The sequence below is a fragment of the Rana temporaria genome, chromosome 1, assembly GCF_905171775.1.
Source record: "Rana temporaria chromosome 1, aRanTem1.1, whole genome shotgun sequence".
Taxonomy (NCBI): Eukaryota; Metazoa; Chordata; class Amphibia; order Anura; family Ranidae; genus Rana; species Rana temporaria.
The window spans coordinates 39491502-39508191 of record NC_053489.1 but is presented as its reverse complement, the minus strand read 5'-3'; the positions used below and the strand labels follow the sequence as shown (position 1 = coordinate 39508191).

Here is a 16690-nt window from a genome sequence, read left to right as displayed (position 1 = left end):
GGCGGGGGAAAGAGATGAGGGGGGCGAGAGAGGGCGGGGGAAAGAGATGAGGGGGGAGAGAGAGAGGGCAGGGGAAAGAGATGAGGGGGGAGAGAGAGAGGGCAGGGGAAAGAGATGAGGGGGAGAGAGAAAAAAAAATACACCGGACTCTCACCTTCCCACAGACCGCTGGCTCCTTTTAATCAGCTGTGTGTGGCGTGGCTGCTGAGGCACGATCACAGCCCGGGAATCTGACCTGCTTTGCCAAGCAAGCTACTTCTGGGATCGGAGGCTACAGCCACCGCTGTTTCCTGCTTCCACTTTACTCCCCTGTCACTGAACGGTCAGTCCACGGCAGCCCCTGGTGTCACCCCCTGCTGTCCACACCCCCGTAGTGATGCCACTGCACGTAGTGTCCCTTCTGGCTAGAGGCGACGCCGCCCCCATAGAAGATGCCGTCCAAGGCAAATGCCTTGTTTGCCTCATGGTAGATAAGCCCCTGGTCCCAATTGGGGATTTCTTTTTACTTTTACTTTTGGTGATAACGGTAAACAAAACAAATAGAGAGGGTGAATCTCATACAGATGTTCTAATGTTCTAAAAAACAAAGAAAAAAAAGTTTTGCCTTTAGTTACACTTTAAATGTGGTAAGTTACAATTCACGAAAGCCTAACGCATGTCATGTTACCATTTGTTGATTTATCATTCAAAGTGTTTGCTATGATGAGATAAAATAAGGAATCCAAGTGCAGCTTTGTGAGTTGGACTTTAATATTTTGTTGCCTTGGCACATGCTCACATCTTATGATAATTCTACATTTTACAGGAAAATGGAAGCCACAGCCCAGCGGAAGTGGAGAACGCACTGAATGTTTCTGCCATCAACAGGAACGGCGGAGAAGGCGCTTTACACAAGAAGGTCAGTGTCGTTCTACGAGAGGAGCTCTGGGAAAAACATTGCATCAAATCTGTTTTCATTTGATTTTAGTTTAGAATGTTAGGGCCGGTTCACCCCAGAATGCAGTGTGGGAAACTCACGTTCCGCGTGCGTTTCCCACACCACGTTCAAAGCGCACTGCAGTTGCAATCCACAGTGAGTGACAATATTAATGTCCTGGAATTTAGAGGGGGGCTATCTGAATGATGGGTGCAGCTACAGGCATCATTCTTTTCTGCTGGTGATTCTGTGCACAGCAAGAACGATCATAGCAGCAGTTCCGCCGATTGACCGTCCCCCCGCCACCATCCGGTGCTTCTCCAAGCTCTCCCGTGCCATCAGGGACCTGGAGAAAGAATCGGCTGCCGCCGGATGACGACCATAGAAATTTCCAATCACCGTCGGAGGCCCGGGCGCAACGTTTTGGCCCAGGCCTCGGATGTAAACAAAGCGGCGATCGGCAATTTTTTTTTTCTCAATCTCATGCTTTCCAGCCTGCAGGAGAGATGTGGGGTCTTATTGACTCTGCATCTCTCCATAAAGAGGACCTGTCATGATAGATTACTATTACAAGGGAGGTTTACATTCCTTGTATTGGGAATAAAAGTAAAAAAAAAAAAAAAAAAAAGTGTAAAAAATAAAATAAAATTAAAACGCCCCTGTCCCCAGTAGTTCTCGCTCAGAAGCGAACACGCACGTAAGTCTCGCCCACATATGTAAACGCTGCACATATGTGAGGTATCACCACGTGCGTTAGAGCGTGAGCAACAATTCTAGCACTAGACCTCCTCTGTATCTCTAAACTGGTAACCTGTAAAAAAAATTGAAAGCGTCGCCTATGGAGATTTTTAAGTACCCAAGTTTGGCGCCATTCCATGAGTGTGCGCAATTTTAGGCTGCATTCACACCATAGCGTACTGAATCGCGGTGTTTTGTCCCGCGAATTGCGGCGGCAAATAGCGGCGTTTTGTACCGCGATTCGCGGCAACAAAACGCCGCGATTGTGAATGCAGCCTGTGACCCCCTCTATGGAGATGGTTCACATCTCCTAGCCGAACGCCGAAAGACGCCTGAAAAAAAGGTCCGGGACCTTTTTTCAGGCGGCAGGCGTCAGGCGTTCGGCGTGGAGATGTGAACCATCTCCATAGAGGGCAATGCTAAAGCATCCCTCTGGCGTGTCGGGGCGGCAGCGGCGTTCACACTACAGGCGTATCTATTTACTCGGTGTAACATCATCTTTTACATTATACAAAAATATTGGGCTAACTTTACTGTTTTGTTATTTCTTAATTCATGAAACTGTTTTTTTCCCCCCCAAAAAAAAGGCGTTTGAAAAACTATTGCGCAAATATCGTGTGAGATAAAAAGTAGCAATGACCGCCATTTTATTCCCTAGGGCAGTGATGACGAACCTTGGCACCCCAGATATTTTGGAACTACATTTCCCATGATGCTCATGCACTCTGCAGTGTATCTGAGCATCATGGGAAATGTAGTTCCAAAACATCTGGGGTGCCAAGGTTCGTCATCACTGCCCTAGGGTGTCTGCTATAAAAAAAATATATATAATGGTTGGGGGTTCTGAGTAATTTTCTAGCAAAAGAATTATTATTTTTACATGTAGGTGAGAAGTGCCAGAATAGGCCCGGTATGTGGTTAAGGTGATGGCACCCCAAACGCAGGTCACAAATGCAGTGCGTTTTCCTGCATTGGATCGCATGGTACAGAAGTACCAGGTAATGCGGTTGCAGTGAATTTCCAAAAGTAGTGCCATTCCTTAATTTTGATGCGGAGAGATTTCAGCTTATTCAGAATCGTATCTCACACAACTGCATGTGAATTGCACCGGAACGCATAGCATGTGCCTGTCCGATTACCGGTGTAAATTGGCTCTTACTTACTTTTAACCACTTAAGGACCACCGCACGACGATATACATCGACAAAATGGCACGGCTGGGCACAAGGGCATACATGTACGTCCCCACCCGGTCCTCTTCTCTGTGACCATCCCCGTGGGAACAGCGGAACCCGATCACCGCTGGTGTCCCACGATCGGATCACGGAGAGGAAGAAAAGGGAGAGGTAAGTGTAAAGAAACCTTTCTCCGTTCTTCCTAGTGAGCCTGTCACTGATCGTCTGTTCCCTAGGGAACGACGATCAGTGACGTCACACGTCCAGCCACGCCCCCCCACAGTAAGAATCACTCCCTTAGGACACACTTAACCCCTACAACGCCCCCCAGTGGTTAACCCCTTCACTTCCAGTGGCATTTTTACAGTGATCAGTGCATTTTTATAGCACTGTTCGCTGTAAAAATAACAATGGTCCCAAAATAGTGTCAAACGTGTCGGATGTGTCCGCCATAATGGTGCAGTCATTACTAGAAAAAAATAAAATTAATAATAAAAATGCAATAAAACTATCCCCTATTTGGTAGACGCTATAAATGTTGCGCAAACCAATCTATAAACGCTTATTGCATTTTTTTTTATTTTATTTTTTTACCAAAAATATGTAGAAGAATACGTATCGGCCTAAAAAGGGGAAAAAATGTTTTTTTATATCTATTTTTGTTTATAGCGCAAACAATAAAAACTGCAGAGGTGATCAAATACCACCAAAAGAAAGCTCTATTTGTGGGAAAAAAAGGACGCCAATTTTGTTTGGGAGCCACGTCGCATGACCGCGCAATTATCAGTTAAAGCGTCGCAGTGCCGAATCGCAAAAAAGGGGCCTGGTCCTTTAGCTGCATAATGGTCCGGGGCTTAAGTGGTTAATGGGAATTATTTTTTTATTTTTTTAAAAGACTTTTATGTTAAATTTTCAAAGTAAATCATTTTAAAACTGTGTGTCACTAATTTGCAGTAGAAGAGCTATATCTTACGTAGAATGCTAGACCCATCCCCCCCCCCCCCCCCCCAATCAGGAAGGTCCCCTGTGTTAAAGCGATGTAGTGAAGGGTTCTGATGCAGCAGGGAGGCAGCGAGTAAGCACGGATGAATGAGTATACCTTTCTGGAGGGGGTCAGGCACTGTCTCCCTGCCCCTAAATGAATAAAGTAGCAATGTCTCCTTAAAGTGATACTAAAGGTTTGATTTAAAAAAATAAAATAACAAACATGTCATACTTACCTCCACTGTGCAGTTAGTTTTGCACAGTGTGGCCCCGAACTGCGTTTTCTGGGGTCCCTCTGCGGCTCCTCCCCGCATCAGATAACCCCCTAGGAGAAGCTTTCTCCCGGGGGGTTACCTTGCTGGCGCGCTCCCGTGTCCAGCATTCAGCATCCATAGCCGCCGAATGCAGGACTCAGCCTCGCCCCCGGCGCCCACATCATTGGATTTTATTGATAGCAGCGGGAGCCAATGGTTGTGCTGCTATCAATCTATCCAATCAGGAGCTGAGAACCCCAGACAGAGAGATGGCGCGTCCTCGCCGTGGGACATTCCAGGGCTCAGGTTAGTAAAACGGGGGGGCCAGTGACTGTCAGAAGTTTTTTCACCTTAATGCATAGGATGCACAGGAGGTTTACAACTTCTTTTAATGAGGTTGTAAACCCTTCCATATACTGTACCCAGTAACGTGACTATCCTCAGGTGATACACAGAGATAAACATATACAACTTATGTAGGAGGATTTGTTTATCTGCAGCCCTCTCTTTTTCTACAGCTGTTCAATATCCGGAATTTATCAAGCTTGTCTGATGTTTCAGAAAGCAGGGGGTGGAGAACTGAATCTGCACTCTACACACTCTGCAGAGCTCAATGGGGAGACCTTTGAGAGCTGATCATTCACACAACACACATGAATAGAGCTGAGGCTGTCAATAACATGATGTGTGCTGGAGCTCCCTCCCCTGTCACCATTTTACTCTTGGTGTCAGGAAAACTCATCAGACATGACTCATACTGATAGCAGAGGAAGGAGGCAGCAGACAGAAATTACACCTAGTGCTCTGGATAGAGACAAGCACACACTTTGTTCATATTTCATGTCTGAGATTTACAACCACTGGCCAGTCATCGTGCCATTAACTTACCATTTACTATTATATTTCTCACTTTCAATACAATAGGGACAAATTATTGATTTCCGAGGCATGATACAAGATGCAATTAAAGGGGCATCAAATGAAATTGCTATGAACAGTTTGAACTACAATCCGGACCCTTCGGTGAGTTTTAACCATTTGTAGACATTTATATTACCCAATCCTAATAGGAGTTCTGATTGCCACTTTTAACAAGCTGTTAGGCTGGATTCACACCTATGCATGTTGCTTTTAAGCGTTTTTGCAGTGCTTTTTACGGCGCTTGCTGCGTTTTTCGACACTCGTTTTACCGCGATTTGCGTTTTTATTTTTTTTTTAGCCGACAATTTAAATTTTTTTACATTTCCTTTAACAACCAGCTATAAACAGGTTAAAAAACAATGCAAATCGCGGAACAAACACGGTACTTGCGTTTTGGATGCGGGTCCATTGAATTCTATTACATGCAAAACGCTGCTTTTTGCGGGAAAAAAGTCCCCGACCCTTTCCAAAAACGCAGAGGCACAAAAAAGCATTGATGTGAACATGTTCCATAGGAAACCATGTTAAAAAAAATTCCCTGCATTTCTGCAAAATGCATCAAAAAACGCATTGGTGTGAATGGAGTTTGGGAGTTAACCACTAGGGGGCGCTGAAGGGGTTAAGTGTGACCTCATATGTGTTTCTAACTGTAGGGGGGCGGGGCTGGACGTGTGACGTCATTGATCGTGTTTCCCTATATCAGGGAACAGACGATCAATGACAGCGCCACAGTGAAGAACGGGGAAGCTGTGTTTACACACAGCTCTCCTCGTTCTTCAGCTCCGGGGACCGATCGCGGGACTCCAGCGGCGATCAGGTCTGCGGGTCCCGAGGGCGCGGAGCTTCAGACCAGGTCGCAGGCGCACGCCCGCGACCCACAGCTGGGCACTTAAAGAGGATGTACAGGTACGTGCTTGTGCCCAGCCGTACCATTCTGCCGACGTAAATGTGCAGGAGGCGGTCCTTAAGTGGTTAAAAGAAATGTAAAAAAATAAAAATTGCCGGCTAAAAAAAATAAAAAAACGCAAATCACGGTTAAATCACGGTAAAAATGCGTGTCGAAAAACGCAGGAAGGACCGCAAAAAGCACTCCAAAAACGCTCAAAAGCAACATGCATAGGTGTGAATCCAGCCTAACAGAGCTTTCAGCAAGCTTTGTTGAAGCTTTTAAAATACTGTTCAGCTCCAGTTTCTAAATGGTGAACACAGATTATTGGAGGTGCTGATTGCCACTTTAAACAAGCTGATAGCAGCCTTTTGACAAGCTTCAGTGCTGAAGCCTGCTAAGACTGGATTCACACCTATGGCATTTTTAGTGCTTTTTGCATTTTGCAGATTTGCACTACAGAACGTGTTCCATAGGAAACAATATTAAATGGACTGTAGTGCAAATCTGCAAAAAGCACCAAAAATGCCATAGGTGTGAATCCAGCCTAATGGTCCGTACACACGATCCGAATATCAGACGAAAGCGATCGTTCGAGGAAGAATCGTACAATTTTCGGATCGTGTGTACACTACTTTCGAGAGCCGATCACGACAGTTCATCCGATATTATTCGATCGGACATGCACGAAAATTTTCCTCGTACGATGCCAGATCGTACAATTTTCGTTTGGTCAGTAGTTGTCATCGGAAAATACAAAACAAATACATTACAGCTAGGGATGTCCCGATACTAGTATCGGTATCGGTACCGATACCGAGCATTTCCTGAGTACTTGTACTCGGCTGAAATGCTCCGATGCTTCACCCGATACCTGGGCAGTCAGGTATTGGGTGGTGGGGGGAGTTACAAGTCTTCTCCGTGCCGCTGTCCCCCCGTGCTGTATTGCCCCCCTCCGTGCCGCTGTCCCCCCGTGCTGTATTGCCCCCCTCCGTGCCGCTCTCCCCCCGTCCTGTATTGTCCCCCTCCGTGCCGCTCTCCCCCCATGCTGTATTGTCCCCCTCCGTGCCACTCTCCCCCCGTGCTGTATTGCCCCCCTCCGTGCCGCTCTCCCCCCGTGCTGTATTGTCCCCCTCCGTGCCGCTCTCCCCCCATGCTGTATTGTCCTTCTCCGTGCTGCTCTCCCCCCGTGCTGTATTGTCCCCCTCCGTGCCGCTCTCCCCCTGTGCTGTATTGCCCCCCTCCGTGCCGCTCTCCCCCCGTGCTGTATTGTCCCCCTCCGTGCCGCTCTCCCCCCATGCTGTATTGTCCTTCTCCGTGCCGCTCTCCCCCGTGCTGTATTGTCCCCCTTCGTGCCGCTCTCCCCCGTGCTGTATTGTCCCCCTCCGTGCAGCTCTCCTCCCGTGCTGTATTGTCCCCCTCCGTGCCGCTCTCCCCCCGTGCTGTATTGTCCCCCTCCGTGCCGCTCTCCCCCCGTGCTGTATTGTGCCCATCCGTGCCGCTCTCCCCGTGCTGTATTGTCCCCCTCCGTGCCGCTCTCCCCCGTGCTGTATTGTCCCCCTCCGTGCCGCTCTCCTCCCGTGCTGTATTGTCCCCCTCCGTGCCGCTCTCCCCCCGTGCTGTATTGTCCCCCTCCGTGCCGCTCTCCCCCCGTGCTGTATTGTGCCCCTCCATGCCGCTCTCCCCGTGCTGTATTGTCCCCCTCCGTGCCGCTCTCCCCCCGTGCTGTATTGTGCCCCTCCATGCCGCTCTCCCCGTGCTGTATTGTCCCCCTCCGTGCCGCTCTCCCCCGTGCTGTATTGTCCCCCTCCGTATCGGTATTCGGTATTGGCGAGTACTTGAAAAAAAGTATTGGTACTTGTACTGGGTCTCAAAAAATCGGGACAACCCTAATTACAACACATGACATCACTTCCGATTTTTTTTTTTTTGTCGTACGAGAATTTTCGTGACTTTAGTAACCTATTCAATTTCTACTTGCGACTATTAAGCGAAAAAAGTTGTACGATCTGACGCACGATATTCGGATCGTGTGTACGGGCCAAAAGGCTTTGTCAAAGCTTGCTGTTCACACTGATCCTATACACTGTGTGAACCAGGTCTTATGCCGCGTACACACGACCGTTTTTTATGAGGAGAAAAATTCAATTTTTTAAATTGGTCGTTAAAAACGATCGTGTGTAGGCTCCAGAGCATTTTTCTTGACGCGAAAAATGGACATTAAAAATTTTGAGCCTGCTCTATTTTTTTGTCGTCGTGAAAAACGGTCATGTGTAGGCTTTAACGACGGGGAAAAAAACGCGCATGCTCAGAAGCAAGTTAGGAGAAGGGAAATTTGCATAATCAGCCTAAAGGATGGCGCCATTCGAATGAAACTTCCCATTTATAGTGCCGTCGTATGTGTTGTACGTCACCGCTCTTTGTATGCGGCATCAGGGCCCATATTAGAGAAGCTTTCCAAAAGGCATGCTTGTAATCCAAAGCACTCTTATATCAAAGCAAGTTTCCCCATAGGAATCAATAGAATTTTTTTTTAAATCATTGATTTATATCCACTCTGGAAGTGACGTTCCGTCACAGCCATCTTGGTACACCCGCCACTCGTCTGCAGTAAGCCTATAGCCAGAAGGCGGCAAGCGGACATCTTTTTACACCCACCAGAGTCTTGCATGTCACCCGAATTTAGAAATCTCTTCTGACTGTTTTGATGTTGAATTTTAAAATAGTATGGGCCAGATTCACATAGGTTACACGGATCTTTAGATCCGCGTAACCTATGTGATTTAAGATCCGCCGCCGCAATTTTTTAAAGCAAATGCTAATTCACAAAGCACTTACCTCAAAACTTGCGGCGGCGTATCTTAAATCCCCTGGCGGAATTCAAATTCCGCGGCTAGGGGGAGTGTAGTATTTAAATCAGCCGATTTAACTGCGCATGCGCCGTCCGCAAATTTTCCCGGCGTGTATTGCTCCCAATGACGTCGCTAGGGCGTCATTGGTTTCGGCGTGAGAGTAACTTGCGTCCAGCGCTTTTGTGAATCGACGTACGCAAACTACGTAAAATGTCAAAATTCGACGTGGGAACGACGGCCATACTTAACATTGGCTGCGCCTCATAGAAGCAGGGGTAACTATACGCCGGAAAAAGCCGAACGCAAACGACGTAACAAAAAAGCGCCGGGCGGTCGTTCGTTTCGGAATCGGCGTATCTCCTCATTTGCATAATCGTTGCGTAAATAAACCGAAACGCCACCTAGCGGCCGGCCTGGAATTGCAGCCTAAGATCCGACAGTGTAACACAGTTACACCTGTCGGATCTTAGGCATATCTATGCGTAACTGATTCTATGAATCAGGCGCATAGATACGAACGACACAGCTCAGAGATACGACGGCGTATCAGGAGTATACACCGTCGTATCTCTATGTGAATCTGGCCCTATATGTCAGTTTTGGGCCCCAGTTCACAAAAAGGATATCGGGGAACTGGAGAAAGTGCAGAGAAGGGCAACCAAACTGATAAGAGGCATGGAGGAGCTCAGCTATGAGGAAAGATTAGAGGAACTGAATTAGGGGGGATATGATCAATATGTACAAATATATAAGAGGTCCATATAGTGAACTTGGTGTTGAGTTATTCACTTTACGGTCAACACAAAAGACAAGGGGTCACTCTTTACATCACTCTAGAGGAAAATAGATACGGAAAGGTTTCTTCACAGTAAGGCCCCATACACACGGGAGAATTTATCCGCGAATACGGTCCAGCGGACCGTTTCCACGGATAAATCCTCTCAAAGATATCCGCTGATTTCGATGGGATGGAGTGTACACACCATCCCATTGAAATCCGCGCGGAAATCCTCTGGCGATGACGTGTCGCGCCGTCGCCGCGATTATGACGCGGCGACGGGCGCGACGCTGTCATATAAGGAATTCCACGCATGCGTCAAATCATTACGACGCGTGCGGGGAATCCCTTTGGACGGATGGATCCGGTAAGTCTGTACAGACGAGCGGATCCATCCGTTGGAATGGATTCCAGCAGATGGATTTGTTGTGCAGCACAACAAATATTCGATCTGCTGGAATCCATCCCAGAGGAGATTTCTCCGCGGAAAGAGATCCGCTGGCGTGTACACACCATAGAATCTATCCGCAGAAACCCATTTGCTGGGATTTATCTGCGGATGGATTCTATCGTGTGTACGGGGCCTTAGAGCTGTGAAAATGTGGAACAGACTCCCTGCAGAGGTGGTTCTGGCCAGCTCAGTAGATTGCTTTAGGAAAGGTCTGGATACTACGCAACTACGCAAGGCGGGCCAATACAAATGGGCGTGTGCCATTTAAATTAGGCGCGCTCCCGCGCCGGACCTACTGCGAATGCTCCGTTTCCTAACTCCCGCCGTGCTTTGCGCGCCGTGACGTCATTTTTTCGAAAGGCGACGCGCGTAGCGTACTTCCGTATTCCCGGACGTGTTACACAAACGACGTTAAATTTTTAATTTCGACGCGGGAACGACGGCCATACTTTAGTCAGCAATACGATTGCTGACTAAAGTTAGGGCAGGTCAAATAACGACTAAAATTGCGACGGGAAACTTGACTACGGACGACGTAGCGAATGCGAAAATCCGTCGGGGATCCGCCGTAACTGCTAATTTGCATACCCGACGCTGGTTTACGACGCAAACTCCACCCAGCGGCGGCCGCGGTATTGCATCCTAAGATCCGACAGTGTAAAACAATTACACCTCTCAGATCTTATGGGTATCTATGCGTAACTGGTTCTATGAATCAGCCGCATAGATAGAAACAGAGATACGACGGAGTATCAGGAGAAACGCCGTCGTATCTCTTTGGTGATCCTGGCCCTTTGTCACTATATAAGCTGAGTTTACTGGTAAAAATAAGGGCAACATGCAAGACCCGCTCCAGGTGGATATGTTTGGTAATTAGTCCCCTCTCAGAATCCACGGGTGCCGGCAATGCACAGAGCATAAGACAAGAAGATTTGTATGGACAGCCGCACTCCAAAAAAAATGTTGGTTGCTTTCATTGGTAAAATAGGATAAAAGCACTACAAGCCACAGCAAAAATGGGAGACACAGTTGACGCGTTTCGCACTAATACTTGGTGCTTAGTCATAGCATCCAAAACAAGCAAGACCCGGTGGGTGTAAAAAGATGTCCGCTTGCCTCCTTTTGACTGTATCCTTACTGCAGCCGATTGTGGGGTGTACCAAGATGGCCGTGACGGAATGCCACTTCCGGTACAAAATCTGATGGGTCACATAATCTGATTGAACACCGGCTCAGAGATGACAAATCCTGTTGACTGCTCAGTTCCTGTCTGTGTTCACAAATGTTTGACATGCTGCATCCCCTCACCTTTTATTCCTGTATATGGTGACATGTCATGGATTTATTCATACTGGCATGTAAAGTTAAAGTGGATGTAAACCCACTCTCATCGGCCCGGATTCAGATAGCAGTTACCACGGCGTATCTCTGGATACGCCGTCGTAACTCTGAGTTGCGGGGTCGTATCTATGCGACTGATTCAGAGAATCAGTTACGCATAGATTTCCCTAAGATCCGACCAGCGTAAGTGTCTTACACCGTCGTATCTTCGGCTGCATATAATTACGCTGGCCGCTAGGTGGCGCTTCCGTAGATTTACGCGAGGAATATGCAAATTAGGTAGATACGCCAATTCAGAAACGTACGTCCGCCCGGCGCATTTTTTTACATCGTTTAGGTTAGGCTTTTTCCGGCGTAAAGTTACCCCTGCTATATGAGGCGTATCCTATGTTAAGTATGGACGTCGTTCCCGCGTCGAATTTTGAAAATTTTACGTTGTTTGCATAAGTTGTTCGCGAATAGGGCTGTACGTAAGTTACGTTCACGTCTAAAGCATTGACGATTTGCGGCGTAATTTTGAGCATGCGCACTGGGATTCTTTCACGAACGGCGCATGCGCCGTTCTTAAAAAAAACGTCAAATACGTGGGGTCACAATAAATTTGAAATAAATAACGCCCACATCATCCACATTTGAATTAGGCGGGCTTACGCCGGACCACATACGCTACGCCGCCGTAACTTAGGGGCAAGTTCTTTATGAATACGGAACTTGCGCCCTAAGTTACAGCGGCGTAACGTATCTGAGATACGTTACGCCCGCCGATAGATACACCATTGTATCTGAATCCGGGCCATCCTTTCTAAACTACTGCCATAGTGCTGATCTATAAGGATATAGATGCCTCCTGCATGTATCCTCACCTGTCAAATGTCTCCCCTCTGTCTGTTATAAGAACTGGAAAACTGCAGATTCTGTGGTCTGGAGCTCGGTGGGTGGAGTCGTGATGTTAGTAGACTCCCTGCCCTCCTCTACACTCCCCTTGTCAACATGCATTTTTTCCTATGTATTCCTTACACTAAATTCTGCTATGATCACTAACATCCAGTCAAAATCCAAAAAAGTAACCACTTGACTTCAGAAAAGGAGTGGGGGTGGGAATTAAAAAATAATGCCTGTCTCCAGGCTAGTGCATGAGATATGTAAATAACCTGTCACTCACAGGAAGGGGGCGGAGTGGACTAAGGTTTTTCTCTGTAAGTCTGTTTTATTTCACTGAACAATAAAAGAGGATTGCTCAGAGCTGGATTAACTCTGTGTGGCAAGACTGGGCACAGATGATAGGAAATCTTATACTGTACATTGTGACAGCAAAAAAAAAAAAAAATCGGGTTTACATCCACTTTAATGAAACGTATTATTTATTGGTATATAATTACATCACTTAATATTTTTTTCCTTTGTTCTCCCCAGGAACGCTTACTGAAACCGGTCAGTGCATTTACTGGGGCCAACAGTGAGATGAGGGAGCTGGCAGCGGTGATCAGCAGGGTGAGGGTATACGTTATATACATGTTATATCACAAATATATCCTCAGGAATTACTTCTGTCTGTTTGCCCTCAAAAGATTTTAGTCGGCACATGAGCGTTATAATCTCTCCAGAGTGCAAAACGAACCAGCGCTGCTGGGATCTGGGCTGTTTGTCTTGAATTCATTTACAACCCCGACATTAAATATCGCAAGTAAAAGAATGGAAAAATGAAGCAACTTCAAATGAATTTCAATTCCTTTCCATAATTGATTTTTTTTATTCACTTGCAATGTGACTTGGACTTTCTGAATAATTTGACTATATCAGGAAGAGTCAAGTAATTAGCACCTCCCCCTCCCTCCTTGCACTCCCTAGCCCTCTCCTCCTCTAGGAGTGTCTTACTACTCTCTGTGCAGGTCTTTCCCCTCTCCTCATTACATAACCTTTCATGTGGCTGCCAAGTGACCGGGAATAATATAGATCAGTGGTGATAAACCTTCTTGACACAGGGGGACTCAAGTGCAGCCCTCAACCTCATCAAAGGGCTGCACATAAAATACAGCGAATATTCAGTGTGAGAGACAGCAGACACACAACAGGATACAGTCAAAGACTATGGGCTTGATACAGGAGTTGGTCAGAGACTGCAGACATGATAGAAGAGATGGTCAGAGACTGCAGACATGATAGAAGAGATGGTCAGAGACTGCAGACATGATACAAGAGATGGTCAGAGACTGCAGACATGATACAAGAGATGGTCAGAGACTGCAGACATGATACAAGAGATGGTGAGAGACTGCAGACATGATAAAAGAGATAATCAGAGACTGCAGACAGGATACAAGAGATGATCAGAGACTGCAGACATGATACAAGAGATGATCAGAGACTGGAGACATGATGCAAGAGATGATCAGAGACTGCAGACATGATAAGAGATGGTGTGAGATTGCAGACATGATAAAAGAGATGATCAGAGACTGCAGGCATGATACAAGAGATGGTGAGAGACTGCAGACATGATACAAGATATGATCAGAGACTGCAGACAGGATACAAGAGGTGATCAGAGACTGCAGGCATGATACAAGAGATGATCAGAGACTGCAGGCATGATACAAGGGATTATCAGAGACAGCAGGCATGATACAAGGGATTATCAGAGACTGCAGGCATGATACAAGAGATTATCAGAGACTGCAGACATGATACAAGAGATGATCAGACTGCAGACATGATACAAGAGATTATCAGAGACTGGAGACATGATGCAAGACATGATCAGAGACTGCAGACAGGATACAAGAGGTGATCAGAGACTGCAGACAGGATACACAAGGTGATCAGAGACTGCAGGCATGATACAAGAGATTATCAGAGACTGCAGGCATGATACAAGAGATGGTCAGAGACTGCAGACATGATACAAGAGATAGCCAGAGACTTCAGGCATGATACAAGAAATGAATAAAAAAGACAACAGTAAGAATAACCCTTTTTTTTTTTATATTGTGAAAGATAATGTTACACCAAGTAAATTGATACCCAACATGTCGCGCTTCAAAATTGCGCCCGCTTATGAAATGGCGTCAAACTTTTACCCTTAAAAATCTCCATATGCAACGTTTAAAAAATTCTACAGGTTGCATGTTTTGAATTACAGAGGTCTAGGGCTAGAATTATTGCTCTCGCTCTAACGATTGCGTTACACATGTGTGGTTTGAACACCGTTTTCATATGCAGGCGCTGCTCACGTATGCGTTCGCTTCTGCGCGCGAGCTCGTCAGGACAGGGCGCTTTAAAAAGAAAAAAAAACGTATTTATTTCACTTTATTTTCTTTATTTTTACCTTGTTTTTTAAAATTTGTAAACATCACTTGTAATAGAAAAAAAAGACAGGTCCTCCTAAATATGAGATTTGGGGTCAAAAATACCTCAGATCTCATATTTAGAATAAAATGCGATAAAAATAAATAAATAAATAAAATGTTGTCATTTGAAAAAATGACAAAAAAATGGCCCTTTAGAAGTTATGGCCAGAAGTGACGTTTTGGCGTTGCTTCCGCCCTGCTATGGTATGGAGACAGGTGGGGGCCATCTTCCCCTCACTCGTCTTCATACCCAGCACGAGAAGAACCCGATCGCCTCCGCTGCTACTGACGGCTCTGTAAGCGGCGGAGGGCGTGGGAGAGCGGTGGGAGGGGGGCCTTCTCCCGCCACTGATAATGGTGATCTTCCGGTGAATCCACCACAGAGACCACCATTATCGTAAACCGGACCGCCGCCTGAAGAGATGAAAACCTGGGTTATGGCAGCTAGCTGCTGCCATAACCGAGATATCCCTCTTCAAAGTGCCAACGTATATAGGCGTGCGGCGGTCTGGAAGTGATTAATACCACAACATGGGAAGCATACTTCGAGGTGCATAATGTTTTTTGAAGTGCATATGCCTGACTAGCTGTATTTGAAATACAGTAAAACCTCGGATTGTGAGTAACGCGGTTTACGAGCGTTTCAAAATACGAGCTGTTTAACCACTTAAGCCCCGGACCATATTGCTGGTCAAAGACCAGGCCACTTTTTGCGATTCAGCACTGCGCCGCTTTAACTGACAATTGCGCGGTCGTGCATTGTGGCTCCCAAACAAAATTGGCGTCCTTTTTTTCCCACAAATAGAGCTTTCCTTTGGTGGTATTTGATCACCTCTGCGGTTTTTAGTTTTTGCGCTATAAACAAAAATAGAGCGACAATTTTGAAAAAAAAATTATATTTATAACTTTTTGCTATAATAAATATCCCCCAAAAATATGTAAAAAACTATTTTTTTCCTCAGTTTAGGCCGATACGTATTCTTCTACCTATTTTTCGTAAATATAGCAATAAGCGTTTATTGATTGGTTTGCGCAAAAGTTATAGCGTTTACAAAATAGGGGATAGTTTTATGGCATTTTTATTAATATTTTTTTTTTTTACTAGTAATGGCAGCGTTCAGCGATTTTTTATCGGTACTGCGACCTTATGGCGGACACTTTTGACACATTTTTGGGACCATTGGCATTTTTATAGCGATCAGTGCTATAAAAATGCATTGAATTACTATAAAAATGCCACTGGCAGGGAAGGGGTTAACACTAGGGGGCGAGGAAGGGGTTAAGTATGTTCCCTGGGTGTGTTCTAACTGAAGGGGGGATGGGACTGACTAGGGGAAATGACTGATCGCTGTTCATACATTGTATGAACAGACAATCCAGGCATTTCTCCCCCTGACAGGAGCGGGAGCTGTGTGTTTACACACACAGCTCCCGCTTCTCGCTCTCTAACGAGCGATCGCGGGTGCCCAGCGGTGATCGCGTCGGCGTCAGGGGGGCGCGGGGGCGCGCGCGCCCCTATTGGCTGCTCGGTGAGATGATGTAGATCTACGTGATCTCGCTCAGCAGAGCCGACCTGCCACTGTATAACTGCGGCAGCTGGTCGGCAAGCGGTTAAAAGAAAAAAACCTAATTTGATTTGCGAGCGCTGTCTTGCAAGACAAGCAGGATTCAAGCCGTTGGGGTGTGCAGTAATGGATGTGGCCAGGGGTGAGGGGGTGCCGGAGACACTCGGAGACATTCCATTCCCGAGTGTCTCCGGCGCCCCCGCACCTCTGGCCACATGCGGTACTGCATTCACCAGTGCCCCCGCACCTCTGGCCACATGCGGTACTGCATACACCAGCGCCCCCGCACCTCTGGCCATATACAGTACTGCATACGCCAGCAATCACTGTGGAACAAATGACTTGAGTTTCCATTGATTCCTATGGGGAAACTCGCTTTGCTATATGAGTGCTTTGGATTACATGCATGCTTATGGAACGAATTAAGCACCCAATCCAAGGTACTACTGTACTGACCTTACTGTTCATGCTGGTTTGATAAA

General features: G+C 46.5%; 1 protein-coding gene across 2 annotated transcripts in view; it reads left to right on the top strand.

The window, feature by feature from the left end:
* The window catches only part of KATNAL2 (katanin catalytic subunit A1 like 2), a 92052-nt gene that overhangs the window by 36498 nt on the left and 38864 nt on the right, over nucleotides 1–16690 (top strand). Inside the window, exons 6-8 of one of the 2 annotated variants that reach the window (XM_040336735.1) lie at nucleotides 806–898; nucleotides 4992–5090; nucleotides 12710–12787. In XM_040336735.1, coding sequence (XP_040192669.1) covers nucleotides 806–898; nucleotides 4992–5090; nucleotides 12710–12787 — 270 coding nt within the window. The remainder of the gene's footprint in view (nucleotides 1–805; nucleotides 899–4991; nucleotides 5091–12709; nucleotides 12788–16690) is intronic. The other variant, XM_040336740.1, reaches the window with a different exon arrangement.